The sequence below is a fragment of the Carcharhinus amblyrhynchos genome, chromosome 9 (assembly GCF_965287045.1).
Source record: "Carcharhinus amblyrhynchos chromosome 9, sCarAmb.v2.hapA, whole genome shotgun sequence".
NCBI lineage: Eukaryota > Metazoa > Chordata > Chondrichthyes > Carcharhiniformes > Carcharhinidae > Carcharhinus > Carcharhinus amblyrhynchos.
In genome coordinates, this window is record NC_137332.1 from 112,366,492 (window position 1) to 112,384,621 (window position 18,130).

The 18,130-nt window shown below is 44.5% G+C and overlaps 1 protein-coding gene across 1 annotated transcript; it reads left to right on the forward strand.

Annotated features, from left to right (window-relative positions):
* Positions 1-1,064: 1,064 nt before the first annotated feature.
* On the forward strand, positions 1,065-17,394 carry LOC145348700 (E3 ubiquitin-protein ligase TRIM69-like). Its single transcript, XM_080196857.1, has 3 exons — positions 1,065-1,072; positions 1,642-1,757; positions 16,844-17,394. The coding sequence occupies exons 1-3, from the start codon at positions 1,065-1,067 to the stop codon at positions 17,392-17,394; spliced, it is 675 nt and encodes a 224-aa protein (XP_080052983.1).
* Positions 17,395-18,130: the final 736 nt, after the last annotated feature.

Here is an 18,130-nt window from a genome sequence, read left to right on the forward strand (position 1 = left end):
TGTGTCTCAGTTCAGGGCAACTTCACACAGTCACTGAATAACTGATGGTAATGGTGAAATTAATATAGAATTTACTGAAAAACAGTAACTGATTTCTGTCTATTCCGTGGAAATTCTGCTGTAACTCTGAACTAATGGGTCCCACATTGAATAAGATTCCCGGGAATATCTGTAATAAGTTTCTTGATTTTCACAGTTGGTTTGTGATTATTTTCGTGTTTCCCGAGTTTGATTTACTCCTGGAACTCCCATTGTAATCCAGTTCCAGTTCCATGTTGTGAGTGTGTGGGTGTGTCTGGGACGGTGTGTGAGTCACTGCGTCTGTGAGCGGGACTGATGTTCAATTCCAGTTTATTTGACTCTCCACAATCTTCCTTCCAAAATGCATCACTTTACATTTCCGTGTGAAATCTCATCTGCTCTGAGTCTGCTCATTTCACCAGCCTGCCTAACTGCTCCTGAAACCTGTTATTGTCATCCTCACTGTTCCTGGTTAATTTCTTTCAGGAGGAAGCTTGTTGGAAGAGAAGGTAGGACATGTTCTTTACTGAAACTCTGCAGTTTGGTAAAATAAACTCAGTGATGTGTTATTTTGTATTTATTTATTGGTTGTTGTCACAACTTTAAATGTTCGGTCATTAGTTACCAAGACATCACACACTGCAGGAAATGATAAGCTCCGCGTATACACACTGACGAGAACTTTATGATAACTCAACTCATTACAGTGATTTTACATAACTGTTCTACGATATTGTAATAAATAACAGGGAAGTGTAAATAATACAACCAGGCTGGAAGAGATCACTTGCCCGATGTTGGCTGTTAGTGTCTGTGACCTTCCCACTGACTCTCAGGGAACCGCGCAGTCCATGTTTCTAAGGAGTGGGACACCCATGTCCCTGCATGGAGCCTGACCAACCCGAGAAAGTCTCAGGTTAAAGGGAGAATGGATTCTAAGATTGTACTAAATAAAAATTGGCTTTGCGTCCTTAACAACACCACACTTGTATTCACATAGAACTTTTATTGGAAATTAATATTGCAAGGAGTTTCACAGGAGCATGACAAAGTAAATTGACACAGAGCCAAATAAGGAAAGATTAATTTGGATGGTAGAGGTAGATTTGAGAAAGCGTCTTCAAGGAAGAAAAAAGAAAGAAAAATAGAGAGGATCAGGGAGAGAATTCCAGAGCTCAGGACGTCGACAGCTGAAGGTCCAGCTCCCAATGTGGGAGTGACTGAAATCAGAGATGTTCAAGGTGTCGGGAGTAGAGAAGAGCAGGATTCTGTGGGGCCAGGGATTGCAGAATTGCATATTGAACTTTGGGATGATTTCAGTCTTTGTCTTTGTTCTACAAACTTTGTTTATCATACAGCAAGTGGACAGGCTAAACATTTATCATTTCCTGCAGTCTGTGATGTCTGTTATCATGTTTTGAACCTTTTTCAAGACGTGGCCGTTTCCATTCTCTGCCCTTGAATTTAAAAGTTATTTCTTTCTCATTTAGAGAAACAAGATTAACATTTCACTTTGTACATTTTCTCTGTCATCAAACATGCTGTAAACTTGACCATTTAAATAAGTTCTAAATTCTCCTAACAAAGACAAATTCATAGCATCATTTTTACCATTTACAGGATTAGTAAGGAGTATAACAAACTCTCAGTGTCTGCTGCCGCCCTGCCTATCAGAAAGTACAAAGACCTTTTACAGTACAGAGCATGGAGAGAAATGATAAGCTTCATTAACCCCGGTAAGTCTCATATTAATTGTCCTGCTTATCAATCCAGTTGTAAATATATTGAATGGGCTCCAAAGATCCAGCTTAAATACTCACATTTCCAGTTGTTAATACCTGCAGTCTCCCCATTCTCATATTTCTCTTTCTGAGGTTCCTCTGGGGAAGTGTCTGAAGCCATCTGCACTGTGTGTCAAAGCAGTGAAGGGATCTGTATAACCAGAGGAATAGAGCACCAATCTCAGGATGTGAAATGGAATTGCTCCAGGAGACTGGACTGGTCTCCTCTGTCATTGTGGGAAACATTTTTTTATCATCATTTATCAGGAAGACACACAGACATTAGAGAGCAGGTGTTGAAGTGGCGGAGGCTACCTCGCTAAATATTTTTAAGACGCGGGTTGATGGGTTTTTGATAAGAGAGGGGATTAAGGGTTATGGGGAGAGGGCGGGAATTTGGAACTGAGCCGCGACAGATCAGCCGTGATCTTATTGAATGGTGGGGCAGGCTCGAAGGGCTAGATGGCCAACTCCTGCTCCTATTTCTTATGTTCTTATATTCTGTTTGGTGGAATTGGACACCTTAATCAAGAGGATGGATGCAGAAAGTGCGAGTCTGCAGTGGATAAGGGAGGGAATCTGATGATCTTATTGAAATGTTCAAGCTCTGGAATACAAGGGTGGTTATAAATGTCCACAGGTTTCACACAGTCACAGAGTCTAGATCAAAGCTTTACATCTAGAATAGGGAGGATGACAGGGCAGTTTGGATTGAGTGAGGTTGAGTTTTTGAGTGACTCCATTGAGGTAGTGAACAAGTGAACCCATTGCTCACTTGATGAATTTGATCAGAGGCCCAATCCATTCTGAGAGCTGATCTTCAGAACAAAATCTCTGTCCAGTTTCCCGCGGGTTTGCAGTGTGGGAAAATGTTCTGTCGTTCCTGAGGAGGGAACAGGGGATAAGAAATCCTCATGAATACACAGCAGGAGTGAGAGATAAAGAACATAAGAACATAAGAAATAGGAGCAGGAGTAGGCCATCTAGTCCCTCGAGCCTGCCCTGCCATTCAATAAGATCATGGCTGATCTGTCGTGTCTCAGTTCCACATTCCCGCCCTCTCCCCTTAACCCTTAATCCCCTTGCCTATCAAACACCTATCAACCCACGTCTTAAATATATTTAACGAGGCAGCCTCCACCACTTCAACGGGCAGAGAATTCCAGAGATTCACCACCCTTTGAGTGAAGAAGTTCTTCCTCAACTCCGTTCTAAACTGCCCCCCGCCCCCCCCGTTATTTTGAGGCTGTGCCCTCTAGTCCTTCTGTCCTTTCTGAGCGGGAAGAGCCTCTCCACCTCTATCCTATCCATCCCATTCATCATCTTATATGTCTCAATGAGATCTCCCCTCATTCTTCTAAACTCTAACGAGTACAAGCCTAGTTTATTCAGCCTCTCCTCATAGATCAACCCCCTCAACTCCGGTATCAGCCTAGTAAACCTCCTCTGCACTCCCTCCAAGGCCAAAATATCCTTGCATAAGTGCGGCAACCGAAACTGCACACAGTACTCCAGCTGCAGCCTCACCAGTGCCCTGTACAGTTGCAGCAAGACCTCCCTACTTTTATATTCAATCCCCCTCGCTGTGAAGGCCAGCATCCCATTCGCCTTCCTGACCACCTGCTGCACCTGCAGGCTGGGTTTTTGCGACTCATGCACAAGGACCCCCAGGTCCCTCTGCACCGTCGCATATTGCAGTTTTTCGCCATGTAAGTAATAGTCCTTCCTACCATTATTCCTACCAAAGTGGACAACTTCACACTTGCCAACATGAAATCCCATTTGCCAGTTCCTGGCCCATTCGCCTAGCCTATCTAGATCCTTCTGCAGACTCTCCACACCCTCCGCACAATTTGCCGTTCCACCAATCTTGGTGTCATCAACAAATTTCGACACCATACACTCGGTTCCCTCCTCCAGATCATCTATATAAATGGTAAATAGCTGAGGCCCCAGCACCGACCCCTGGGGCACTCCACTAGTCACCAACTGCCAATCCAAATAGCACCCATTGACCCCCACTCTCTGCCTCCTATTTGACAGCCAATCCCCTATCCACGCTAACACCCTACCCCCAACTCCATGCCCCTGACCTTCTGTAATAACCTCTTGTGAGGCATCTTATCAAACGCCTTCTGAAAATCAAGAAACACCACATGCACCGGCTCTCCTCTATCCACCGCCCTCGACACATCCTCATAGAAGTCCAATAAATTTGTCAGACACGACTTCCCCTTAATGAAACGGTGCTGTGTCTGCTCTATCAAACAATTCTCCTCAAGATGCCTCGCTATTTTCTCCTTGATCACGGATTCTAACATTTTACCTGCAACAGACGTTAAACTAACCGGCCTATAATTCCCTGCCTTTTGTCTGCCACCCTTCTTAAACAACGGCGTAACATTAGCCATTTTCCAATCTTCCGGCACTTCCCCGGAATCCAGCGACGTTTGGAAAATAATCACCAAGGCATCCACTATCACCTCCGCCATTTCTGTCAGATCCCTTGGATGCATTCCATCTGGTCCTGGGGACTTGTCCACAATCAGTCCCTCCAGTCTGTCGAGCACTGCCTCTCCAGTAACAATAATGTCATTCAGGCCCTCCACTCCTACCATCTTTCCATCGCGAACACCTGGCAAATTATTCACGTCCTCCTCTGTGAAGACCGAAACAAAAAAGTTATTCAAGGCCTCAGCCATTTCCCCATCCCCTATCACTAAGTCCCCCCTCTCATCCTCTAAGGGTCCAACGTTCACCCTAGTCAGCCTCTTCCTTTTTATGTATTTATAAAAACTCTTACTGTCCTTTTTTATATTTAGCGCTAGCCCAGCTTCATAGTTTATCCTACCCTTCTTTAACAACTTCTTTGTCATTCTTTGTTGACATTTAAACCTCTCCCAATCCTCTTCTCGCCCACTACTCTTAGCTACTCTAAATGCATCCACTTTTAATTTAACACTTTCCTTTACCTTCTGCAGAAGGTAACAATAATGTCAGGCTTCAATAATGAAGGCTTCTGCAGAAATTGCAGATGTATGGGATTGAGGGTCATTTAGGAAATTGGATTAGGAATTGGCTGGCGGATAGGAGACAGAGGGTGGTGGTTGATGGTAAGTATTCGTCATGGAGTTCAGTTACGAGTGGTGTGCCTCAGGGATCTGTTTTGGGGCCACTGCTGTTTGTAATTTTTATTAATGATCTGGATGAGGGTATAGTTGGGTGGATTAGTAAATTTGCTGATGACACCAAAGTCGGAGGTGTGGTAGATAGTGAGGAAGGGTGTCTTAGTCTACAGGGAGACTTGGACAAGTTGCAGAGCTGGGCCAAGAGGTGGAGGATGGAGTTTAATGCGGAAAAGTGTGAGGTAATTCACTTTGGCAGGAATAACGGATGCGTTGAGTATAGGGCTAACGGTAGGACTCTGAATAGTGTGGATGAACAGAGGGATCTAGGTGTATGTGTACATAGATCCCTGAAAGTTGGGAATCAAGTAGATAAGGTTGTTAGGAAGGCATACGGTGTCTTGGCGTTTATTGGTAGGGGGATTGAATTTAGGAGCCGCAGCGTCATGTTGCAACTGTACAAAACTCTGGTGCGGCCGCACTTGGAGTATTGTGTGCAGTTCTGGTCCCCACATTATAGGAAGGATGTGGAGGCTTTGGAGAGGGTGCAGAGGAGGTTTACCAGGATGTTGCCTGGTGTGGAGGGGAGGTCCTATGAGGAGAGACTGAGGGATTTGAGGTTGTTTTCGTTAGAAAGAAGGCGGCTACGAGGGGACCTTATTGAAACAGAGAAGATGATTGGAGGTTTCGATAGGGTGGACAGTGATAGCCTTTTTCCTCGGATGGAGAAAGCTAGCACGAGGGGGCATAGCTTTAAATTAAGGGGTGGTAGTTATAGGACGGATGTCAGGGGTAGGTTCTTTACCCAGAGGGTGGTGAGGGATTGGAATGCCCTGCCTGCTGCAGTTGTAAATGCACCTAGTTTGGGGCGTTTAAGAGATCCGTGGATAGGTTTATGGATGGAAAGGGTTTGGTTTAGGTTAGAGGGTCATTGTTTTTTAACTGGTCGGCGCAACATTGTGGGCCAAAGGGCCTGTTCTGCGCTGTAATGTTCTATGTTCTATGTTGTATGTTCAGCAAGCAGGAGTAAGAAAAATAACTCACCTCCTGGTCACAGAGAAATCATCAAAAGCTCCCTTCATTCCTGCAGTGTGAGCCTAAACACTTTAGAACCAGTGGAATTATTCTAAGGAACAGTCGGTGTTTGAATGTAGAAAATGAGAAAACCAATGTCCAAGCAGGATCTCAGGAACAGCATTGTGATGATGATGAAGTCTTCTGTTTTGATGTTGTCGTTTCCGGTATAAATATTAGAAAGGAAACAGAGGAAATAACTCCTTGTATCATTTCTATTAGGGTTTCCAGTGGTCCCTTTAAGACCAGGGATTAATTGTACAGATTGTTCCTCTGGGTGGGGCATCACCATCCAATGGAAGATCAAGATTGTATTGAGTCTCCAGTTATATCAAATGTCTCCAGTTTGTACAGACAATGTGACTTCTCCTTATGTTTAGTGTGGGAAAACTGGATACCTATTTTGCTGCTGCTACATTATTGTGGGGGTTTGATCTCTGCCATTCTTTACATTCTCATCAGTCATCTGTCCTGCCATTCATCTTTGCTCAGTTATATGTTTTTCCATGAATTTGAGCCTTTCCTTAACTTCTTCAGTGAGCCACAGATAGTGGGTCCTCCCATTGGGGATTTTCTTTACAGTAGGAATTATTTATTCTGAATATTCTGAAATATCATCTTAAATATCTGCCTTTGCTTCTGTATCGATATATCCCCAAGCCTGGGGACCCAGTTCACTACAACTAGCTTAGCTTTCATGATCAGATAGTTGCCCCTATTTTAGTTTAAAATACCGAACTTAGACCCACTCTTTTCCCTTTCAAACTGGATTTCAAATTCAATCATATTGTAGTTGCGGTGACCAAGTGCTGCCTTCGCTCAGAATTCACTAATTATTCCTGTCACATTACATAAAGACAAGTCTAATATAACCTACTCTCTGGTTAATTCCAGAACGTTCCGCTGTAAGGAACTTCCTCGAAAGAATTCTGTGAACTCCCCATCCAGTCAACTACAGCCTGATTTTTCTGGTTTATACTTAGATGAAAATCACCCATGATTATTACTGTCTCTTTATCTGTGACCCACATTGTGGCTACTGTTGCAAGGATTGTGGACAACTCCCACTATTGACTTCTTTCCCCTACTATTCCTCATCTCCAAACCGATTTTATATCCGGATCTCCTGAACCAGGATCATCTCCAGCTACTGCACCAATGAGGCCCTTGATAAACAGTGCTCCCACTCCACTTTTACCTAGCTTTCTATTCTTCTTGAATATTAGTAAATGTTATCCTTTCCTCCTGCAGCAATGTCTCTGTAATCAGATCATATTCATTTACTTCAATATGTGTTATCAATTTGTTAACTTTATGATGAATGTTGTGTGCATTCAGATACAGAGCCTTTAGTTTCATATTTTTATTATCTTTGTACTAATTAGTCTTGACTCTTGGTGTATTCGAAGGTTTTATCTGTTTGTCCATTCCCGTTATTCTCTGATCCCCATTTCCCATATTATTTTGATGGTTTCTTGCCTTGAATCTCCCCCTGGATTTGCCACATATATTCAAGGTAGCTTACCCTCTGAGTTCAGTTTGAAGCCCTTTTTACTTCCCGTGTTATGCAATTTCCTGGAACACTCATTCCAGCAGTTCAGGTGTCGACCGTCCCAGCAATGAGGCAGCATGGGGTGGCGGGGGGGTAGGGGGGGGGGGTGCGGGGGGGAAGTGGGGGAGGTGGCAAGATAGCACAGTGGTTAGCAGGGACTTGGGTTCGATTCCTAGCTTGGGTCACTGTCTGTGTGGAGTTGGAACATTCTCCCTGTGCTAGCTTGGGTTTCCTCTGGGTGCTCCGGTTTCCTCCCACATTCTGAAAGACATGCTGGTTAGGTGCATTGACTGGAACAGGGGCCAGACTGTGGCGACTAGGGGAATTTCACAGTAACTTCATTGCAGTGTTAATGTAAGCCATACCTGTGACTAATAAATAAACTTTAACTTGACTACCGTCCGGTGGTTCTAACATCCACCATCATGAAATGCTTTGAAAGGTTAGTCATGGCATGAATCAATTCCAGCCTCCCAGATTGACTGGATCCACGACAGTTGGCCTATCACCGCAAAATGTCCACAGCAGACGCCATTTCCCCGACCCGACACTCAAACCTGGATCACCTAGTTAACAAGGACACCAATGTCAGACTCCTATTTACTGACTACAGCTCAGCCTTCAACACCATTATTCCGACAAAACTCATCTTGAAATTCCCTGGCCGATGGCTTGGCTCCTCCCTTTGCAACTGGATCCTAGATTTCTTTTCTACAGACCACAATCAGTAAGGATAGGTGACAACATCTCCTCTGTGATCATCCTCAACTCCAGTGCTCCACAAGGCTATTTCCTCAGTCCCTGACGATACTCCTCAAACACCTATGACCATGTGGCCAAATTCCCCTCCAGCCCAATATTCAAATTTGCTGATGATACAACCGTAGTGGGTCAAATCTCAAACAATGATGAGATGGGCTACAGGAAAGAGATAGAGAATCTGGCAAAATGGTGTGACGACAATCTCCCTCAATGTCGTAAAATGAACGAGAGTCATCAACTTCAGGAAATGTATTGGAGGACATGCTCCTGTCTACAAAAACAGGGAGGAAGTGAAAATGGTCGAGAGCTTCAGATTTCAAGGTGTTCAGATCACTAATAGCCTGTCCTGGTCCCTCCATGCCAATACGATAGTTAAGAAAGATCAACAGTGCCTGTACTTTCTCAGGAGGCTTAGGAAATTTAGCATGAGCACCATGACTCTCACCAACTTTTACAGATGCACCATAGAAAGCATTGATGTGGCTCCTGCTTTGACCAAGACCGCAACAAACTACAAAGTGTAGCCTAATCCATCATGCAAACCAGCCCCCCATCCATTGACTCCTTCTACACTTCCCGTTGCCTCAGGGAAAGCAGCCAGCATAATCAAGTACCCCGTGCACCCTGGACATATTCTCTTCCAACTTCTTGTATCTGTCGGGAAAAAGATACAGAAGTCTGAGAATACGTACAAACCAACTCAAGAACAGCTTCTTCCTTGCTGCCATCAGACTTTTGATTGGTGTTATCATATATTAAGCTGGCTTTCTCTTCACCCCATCTGTAACTGTAACACTATATTTGGCATCCAAGACTTTCGTTCTCTCATACGTACTCAATGAATAGTACTTTTCATCTGTATAGCCTGCAAGAAACAATATTTTTCACAGTATAAATGTGACAATAATAAATCAAATCAAAACAACCCACTATCCCCAATATTGGTGCCAATGCCCATGATCCAGACACCAGCCTTTGAACATTTATCTTTGCCATCTCATTTTCCCTCTGCCAGTTTACATGTAGCTCAGGTAATGATCCAGAGATTATTACCTTTGAGGTTCTGCTCCTTAATTTGTACTGAGCCTCTCACAGTGACTATGCCCTTTACAGACATCCCAAATACCCCTGCTTGTGTGACCACTTCCCTCCAACCTCAGTGTCCCAGCCCACAATATCACCCTGATTGACCATTAGTGGAGTGGACCAGGACAATCTTCTTTGCTTGTCCTGTCTATGTCTTTGGTACCTAAATAGTCCACGCCAACTGGATCCTCCCACTTACAGTGAAAATTCCTCTCCAACTCAGAACTCTGGTACGATCAAGCAACTGAGTTGTCTGGGCTCTCGCTTTTGCTGCAGAGATCAATATCTGTGTCCCACACTACATTGTCCCCTACTGCAACCACATTCCTGTTTGTTATCCCCCACTTGATAGGCTTCCTGTATCATAGTGCCATGGTTAGACTGCTCACTCACTTTTCAGCCTTTGTTTTCATCCACACAGATTATAAGCACCTCAAATCTTTTCAACAACTGCAAAGTCTGAGGTTCCTCCATTATTGTCTGCTCAGTCCCTTTCCCTGTCTCACTCTCGATCATATCTTCCTGTCACTCACTGCTGACCAAAACAGATGAGCCTATTCTAAGAGGTGTGACCATATTCCACATCAAATTATCCAGGGATTTCTCCCATTCCCTTACATTGTGCAGTGTCTGCAGTTCAGCCTCTAACTCACTAATTCTGATCTGGAAGTCCTCCAGCTGCTCACACTTTCTGTAGATGTGTTCGTCATGGATTACCTGGACATCCAAAATCACACATTCCTCAACTGCAACAGAACACCTGTCTTGCATTGTTCCTCATGTTATATACTTAAATTTAATTAAATTATTCACTTAATTAACTTAGAATAATTCCAATGATAACCACATTTCTTTTCCCTGTGCATTTCATTCCCGCATGAACCTGATTCACCCCTCACTCAGTCTCCATCCCAGTCCAGCGCAGTCACCTGTCTCATGCAACTATTACTGGCCATGCATTTTGAAAGGTGTGTCTTATTTATAGACCCTCTGCTGAGTCGCTTGCTAGTTTTACTTCCTGCTGCACTGATTAACACTCATGAATGAACTGATTTCAGGTGGTTGACAGATAACTGCCACTCCATATAGTTCTCTAGTTGACATAGAAATTAGAAGCAGGAGTAGGCCATTTGGCCCTTCAAACATGCTCTGCTTTTTAAATTGATCATGGCGGATCATCAAATTCAATATCCTGATCCCCCCTTCTCCCCATATCTCTTGATCCATTAGCCCCAAGAACTATATCTAATTTCTTTTCGAAATCACACAACATTTTGGCCTCAACTACATTCAGTTATTGTGAATTCCACAGATTCACCATCCTCTGGGTGAAGAAATTTCTCCTCACCTCAGTTCTAAAAGGTTTACCCCTTATCCTCAAACTATGACCCCTCGTTCCAGACTCCTCCACGATTTGGAACATTCATTACGAATCTATCCTGTGTAACTCTGTTAGAATTTTAAAGTTTCTATGAGATACCCTTTTCACCCTTCTAAACTGCAGTGACTATAATCCTAACCGACTTAGTCTCTCCTCGTATGACAGACCTGCCACCCCAGAAATCAGCCTGGTAATCCTTCGCTGTATTCCCTCTATAGCAAGGACATCCTTCCTCAGATGAGGAGGTCAAAACTGCACACAGTAGTCCAGGTGTGGCCTCACCAATGTGCTATATAATTGCAGCAAAACATCCCCATTCCAATACTCAAATCCTCTCACGATGAAGGTCAACATATCAAAGAACAAAGAAAATTACAGCACAGGAACACACCCATTGGCCATCCAAGCCTGCATCGACCATGCTGTCCAACTGAACTAAAACCCCCTACCCTTCCGGGAACCATATCCCTCCATTCCCACCCTATTCATGTATTTGCCAAGACTCCCCTTAAAAGCCACTATCGTATCTCCTTCCACCTCTCTCAGCAGAGAGTCCCAGACACCTATCACCCTCTGTGTAAAAAAACTTACCTTGTACATCTCCTATAAACTTTGTCCCTCGCAACTTAAACTTATGCTCACTAGTAATTGACTCTTCCGCCTTGGGAGAAAGCTTCTGAATATCAACTCTGTCTATGCCCCTCATAATCTATCAATTCGCCCCTCAACCTCCATCGTTCCAGTGAGAACAAAACAAGCTTCTCCAACCTCTCGTCATATTTAATGCCCTCCATAGCCCAGGGCCTGATGGGATATAGCCCAGAATACTGAGAGAGGCAAGGGAGGAAATTTCTGGGGCCTTGAGAGAAATCTTTGCATCCTCACTAGCTACAGAGAAGGTCCCAGAAGATTGGAGAATTCCTGATGTTGTTCCTACGTTTAAGAAGGGTAGCAAGAATAATCCAGGTAATTCCAATCCGATGAGCCTTACTTCAGTAGGAGGGAAATTATTGGAGAGGATTCTTCGAGACAGGATATATTCCCACTTGGAAATAAGTGGACGTATTCATGAGAGCCAGCATGGTTTTGTGAAGGAGAGGTCGTGTCTCACAAACTTGATCGAGTTTTTTGAGGAAGTGACAAAGATGACTGATGAGAGTAGGGCAGTGGATGTTGTCTACATGGACTTCAGTAAGGCCTTTGACAGGGTCCCTCATGACTGACTGGTGCAGAAGCTAAAGTTGCATGGGATCAGAGGTGAACTAGCAAAGTGGATAAAGTCAAAGAAGACAGAGCGTAGGAATGGAAGGGTGAGTTTCTGAATGGAGGGCTGTGACAAATGGTGATCCTTAGGGATCATTACTGGGATCTTTGCTGTTTGTAATATATATGAACGATTTGGAGGAAAATGTAACTGGATTGATTAGTAAGATTGCACATGATGAAAAGGTTGGTGGATTTGTGGATAGCGATGAGGACCATCAGGGAATACAGCAGTTGGAGACTTGGGTGGAGAGATGGCAGATGGAAATTGATCTGGACAAATTTTTTACTCAGAGAGTGGGTCCCTGGAACTGGGTTGCCGGGGAAGGTAGTGGAAGCGGATACCGTAGTGACTTTTAAGGGGCGTCTTGACATGTACATGAATTGGAGGGAACAGAGGGATATGGTCCCCAAAAGGGTAGAGGGTTTTAGTTAAGTTGGGCAGCATGGTCGGTGCAGGATTGGAAGGACGAAGGGCCTGTTCCTATGCAGTTTGTCAAACTGATTCTTTTTCCGAAATCCCGACTGTGCCCAAATTCACCATTATTTTCTCAGTGTTCAGTTATTCCATCATTTGTTACAGATCCTAGCATTTTCCGTCGGACTAATGTCAGGCTAACAAGTTTTTCATTCTCCATATTCTCTCTCCCTTCTTTCTTAAACATCTGAGTTACATTTGCACCTTCCAATCTGCAGGAACAATTCCAGGGCCTGTAGAATTTTGAAAGATAACCACCAATGCATCAACTTTCTTGACAGTCATGACTTTCAGCATCTGAGAAAGAGACCACCAAGTCTGGGGAAATTTATCTACTTCAAATCTCATTCATTTCTCTATTTCTACTATTGTTTTAAGCATAAAAGCATCTTGTTGTTCCTCATTAATACCAGCCACCTGATTCTCCATTATTTATGGAAGGTTTTTAATGAATGGTGATCATTGACATTTGGACAGATTATTGAGAAAGTCGGTGTGTTCTGCCTTGGTCATGTCATCTAACACGAGGTTTGAGGTGTGTGTGAGACCAGTGCCTGGAGCTGTGAGGTAGCAGCTGACCAACGCACCACTGTGCGTTGTGTTTCTTTCAAATTATGGAATCTTATGGCTTTATCCCCTTAGTGAGTAATTAGGATTTCCTTTTAATTCATGCTTACCTTGTTCATTATTTATGTATAAGATATATAGTATTAACTGTTTGCTTTGTTGACTCTTTAATAGAAAAAATTATTCCTCACTTCCCCACTTACTCGAATTCAGGGTCCTGGCGAGTCAGAGACAATGTCGACAGGCAGAGGGTGTTAAGACACCAATCCATCACAGGGCACACACTCACACACAAAAATTAAAGGGGCAATTTAACATTGCCAATCCACCTAATCCACATATCATTGATGTGGGGAGGAAATGGGAGCACCCGGAGGAAACCCATGCAGACACAGGAAGAATGTGCAAACCTCAACACAGACAGTGACCCAAGGTTGGAATTGAACCCATGTCTCTGGAGCTGTGAGGCAGCATTGCCAACCATTATGCCCTGACGCTGTCTCAAAGGTTATTGTATTTCTTTCAAAGTATTGAATCTCATGGCTTTATACCCTTCTTCAGTAACTGGGATTTCAAATTTGCTCTGTGCATCAAAAAAAACGTTGATTGTTCCTATTCTGAACATAACCAAATATGGAGCTTCATCCAATATTGTAACAAGTTTGGGGTCTGGTCTGATATCGCACTGAGAAACTCAGAACTTTAGTGAAGAGAGGGATCTGGATGTCCTGGTGTAAAAATCACAAAACCTTAGTCTGCATTTACAGGAAGTAATTAGGAATATCAATGGAATGTTAATGTTTCTTGTAAGGACAATCAAATATAAAAAATTGTGCCTGCAAGCATACAGGGCCTTAGTGAGGCTGCATTTGGAGGAATGTGAAATATTTTGATCTCCTTACGTAAGATCATGAGATCATAAGACAAAGGTAGGCCATTTAGCTCATTGAGTCTGCTCTGCCATTCAATGAGATCAGGACTGGTCTGATGTGATAATCCTCCAACTCCATTTTCCCACCTTATTTCCATAACCCTGATTCCATTACTGATTAAAAATCTGTCTCTCTCAGCCCCAAAGATATATTCCAGTCTTTACACCTCTCTACGGTAAAGAGTTCCAACAATTCACTACTCTGAGAGAAGAAATTCCTCCTCATCTCTGTCTTAAATGGATAAGCCTTTGCTCTGAGAATATGCCCTTTGGTCATGGACTCTCCCACAAGGCGAAACAAACTATCAGCATCCAAGCTGTCAAGCCCCCTGAGAATCCTGTATATATCAATAAGGTCACCTCTCATTCTTCTCAACTCCAATGAGTACAGGCCCAACCTACTTAGCCTCGATTGATAAAAATATCCTGCCATCTTTAGAATCAATCAAATTAACTTTCTCTGGACTACTTTTAATGATGGCATGTCTTTTCTGAGTTGAGGGGATGAAAACAGTATTCCAGGTGTGGTCAAACTAGTCACTTGTACAGTTCTAGCAAGACGGCCCTATTTTCATACTCCATTCCCTTTTCAATTACAGTCAATATTCCATTTGTCTTCCCTAACACTTGCTGAGCTTGCATGCCAGCTTTTTTGTGATTTATGCACAAGGATCCCAAATCCCTCTGTGCTGCAGCTTTCTGCAGTCTTTCTCTATTTAAATAATATCCAGCTCCTTTATTCTTCCCACCAATCTGCATAACTTCACATTTTCCTGCATTATTTTTCATCTGCCAAGCTTTCACCCACACACCTAATTTTTTTTATCCCTCTGTAGACCCTGTCATCCTCAGCACTTGCCTTCCCACCTATTTTTGTGTCATCTCAAATTTAGCAGTAGTACATTCACTTCCCTTATCCAAATTATTAATATACATAATATAAGAAATGACCATTGAATTAGAGACTGATTCCTGGGATGAAGGCAGTTATATTATCATGAAAGCCTGAGCAGATTTGGCCGATATCCATTGGAGTTTAGGAGAATGAGAGGTGATCTTATTGAAACATACAAGACGCTGAGGGGACTCGACAAGATTGATGCTGAGTGGATGTTTCCCTTGCGATGGCGTCTTGTATAATGCACATTTTGAAAATTAGCAATCTCCCATTTAATACAGAAATGAGATTTTGTTTTCTATCAGAGGGTCACTTGTATTGGAATTCTCTACCCCAGTGAGCAGCAGAGGCCGGATCACTGACAATATTCAATCAGATCAGTCATGATCTTGTCCAGAACAGGCTCGAGGGGCCGAATGGCCTAATCCTGTTCCGAATTCTTTTGTTCTTGGAATTGAGGTTTTGTGTGATATCTTACAGACGCAGATTGTGAACAATCTGTACAGTGACACTTACACAATGTTTCACAGAGATATCGCCTCCCACCCGCTGTCTCCAGCTTTCTCTCCTTTACCTCTGTCCCCTCTCCCTCTCTCCTCAACCGTAACTGTCACCCCCCCACTCTCCTTCTCACAGCCTGTCTTCCCTCTCTCAAATTCTCCTTCCCCAACCCTGCTATCTCTCTCTCCTTGTCACTTATGCACTCCTCTGCTTACATACTCCCCCCTTCTCCCCACTAATTTCTTTCCACCTACATTCTCTCCCTCCTCTTTCTCCCTCTCTCACTCACCTCCCATTCTTCCTTTGTCTCTCCCTCTTTAATTCGTCTCTTCTTCCTACTTTGTGTGGCATGGTGGCTCAGTGGTTCGCATTGCTGCCCCACAGAGCCAGGGAGCCGCTTTCGATTCCTGGTTTGGGTCACGTCTGTGCAGAATCTACATGTTCTCCCTCACATCTGTGTGGGTTTCCTTCCACAGTTCGAAAGACATGCTGGTTCGCGATGCTAAATTCTCCCTCAGTGTACCCGAACAGGCACCGAAGTGTGGTGACGAGGGGATTTTCACACTAACTTCATTACAGTGTTAATGTAAGCCTACTTGTGACACTAATTAACTTGGAAATCAATCTGTCCCGCAATCTCTCTCCCATTTCCCACAACCATCCCATCTCCCTGCCAACCACTCATTTGTCCCTCCTGCTCCCTGACCCTGCTCCTCACCCACTCTCTCTCAGCACCTTCCTATACTCCCCCATCGACACATAATCTCTCTCCACCTCACCTCCTATCCCCTTCCCTCATCATTCTGGTATACTTCTCCCCCTCACTCGCTTCAGACTCTCTCCCCTTTCCCTCTCTCTCACATTCTTCCATGCCCCTCCTGCTTTATTTCCCATCCTGTCTTTACACGGAAGGGTCTGTTTATTTCTTCCTCCCACACTATCTGCCTTCCAGATCCTCTCTCTACTCTGCTCTTTCTTTCTCACCCACTATCCCAATCCCTGTCATCTGCTCTGTCGTTCTCTCTCCTGCTTCCACACTAAAAACATCCCACTCTGAATCTCCCACATCCCACTCTCAATCTCCCTCTTTACACTCCGGCTCCCTCCAGTCCCTCTCATTCCTGCCTCTTTTCTCTCTTCCCAACTGCACCCCTCCACCTATCCTCTCATCCCCCCTCCCTCTCTCTCTGTCACTCACTATCTTCTCTCCCCTCTTCCCTGCCTCTCCTTTCTGGTCTATTCCCCCTCCTCTCCCCTCCCTCCGGCTCCATGTTGCCATCCCATTCCTGCTCCCACTCTCTCCTCCCCCTCATTCTCCTCTCCCCCTCACTAACCTCTCTCCTCTCCTCCTCACTCCTCACTCTCTCCCCTCCCCACCCCCTCTTTCTAAATCACTGACTGTGTTATTTTCACTTTCCCCCAGCTCCAGCCTCTCTGACTCTGGATCCGAACACAGCGAGTCCCCGGCTCATCCTGTCTGAGGACCGGACCAGTGTGAGACTCGGAGACAAACGGCAGCCGCTCCCTGACACCCCGGAGAGGTTTGATTACTGGCCCTTTGTCCTGGGATCAGAGGGATTCACATCAGGGAGACATTACTGGGAGGTGGAGGTGGGGGAGAAGACATGGTGGGATCTGGGAGTGGCCCGAGAGTCTGTGAACAGGAAAGGGGAATTCCCCCTGAGACCTGAGTCCGGATTCTGGATTGTGAGGCTGTTTTCCGGAAGTGTTTATTCTGCCCTCACCTCCCCCTTACTGACCCTCCTCACCCCGAGTGTGAATCTCCGGAAGATCGGGGTTTCCCTGGACTATGAAGGTGGACAGGTGTCATTTTACAATGCGGACAACATGTCCCATCTCCACACTTTCACCCACACTTTCACTGAGAGAATCTTTCCCTTCTTCAGCCCGGGATGGAACTTCGACGGGAAAAACTCGGCGCCGTTGACAATCTGCAGGATTAAAGGTCTCTAACAGATCCATCCCATAATTTCACACCGTCTCCCTGCCTCCTGCCAGCTGTAAACTGATGGAACCTGTTCATATTGTGGTTATTATATAGAATTATAATTTACATTGGGGGCTCCATGATTACATTTGTAAAATGATTCTTCAAACAAAACAATCTGTGAACCGCTGGAATCGAAACAGTTTTTCTCAAAGATTCCACAGTTCATCATTAAATCCAAGAAGCAGAAACTCAACATGTTGTTTGTGTCTGTCACTGAGTGAGGGAGGCGGGATCCGGGGAATGGAGAAGCCGATTGGTCAGGATGGATGTCATTTACATTGAGGGGGCGGTTCAGGGGGACTATCGATTGGTCGCTGGAGACTGAGGAGGCGGGGTTCATGAAGCTTAGAAGGCGATTGGTTCGCTGAACCGCCTGTCAGTCATCGTGAGGGAGGCGGGTTTTCGAATGGTCCGTAAATCAATTGGTTGTTGCGTCATTCATTCAGATTAAGAGGCGGGTTTCAGAGCATTAGGGAAGCCGATTGGTCAGTATGACTTATTGACAATAAAGGAGGCCGTCCCCGGAAGGTGGAGGGCAATTGGTCAACGCCGCTGTCACTCAGACTGAGAGAGGCGAGGTATCAGGGAACCCGGAAATGGATTTGCCTTATCCGCTGACACGTAGCGTGATGTGGGTATGCCGGCGTTGGACTGGCGTAAACACAGTAAAAAGTCTGACAACACCAGGTTTTAGTCCAA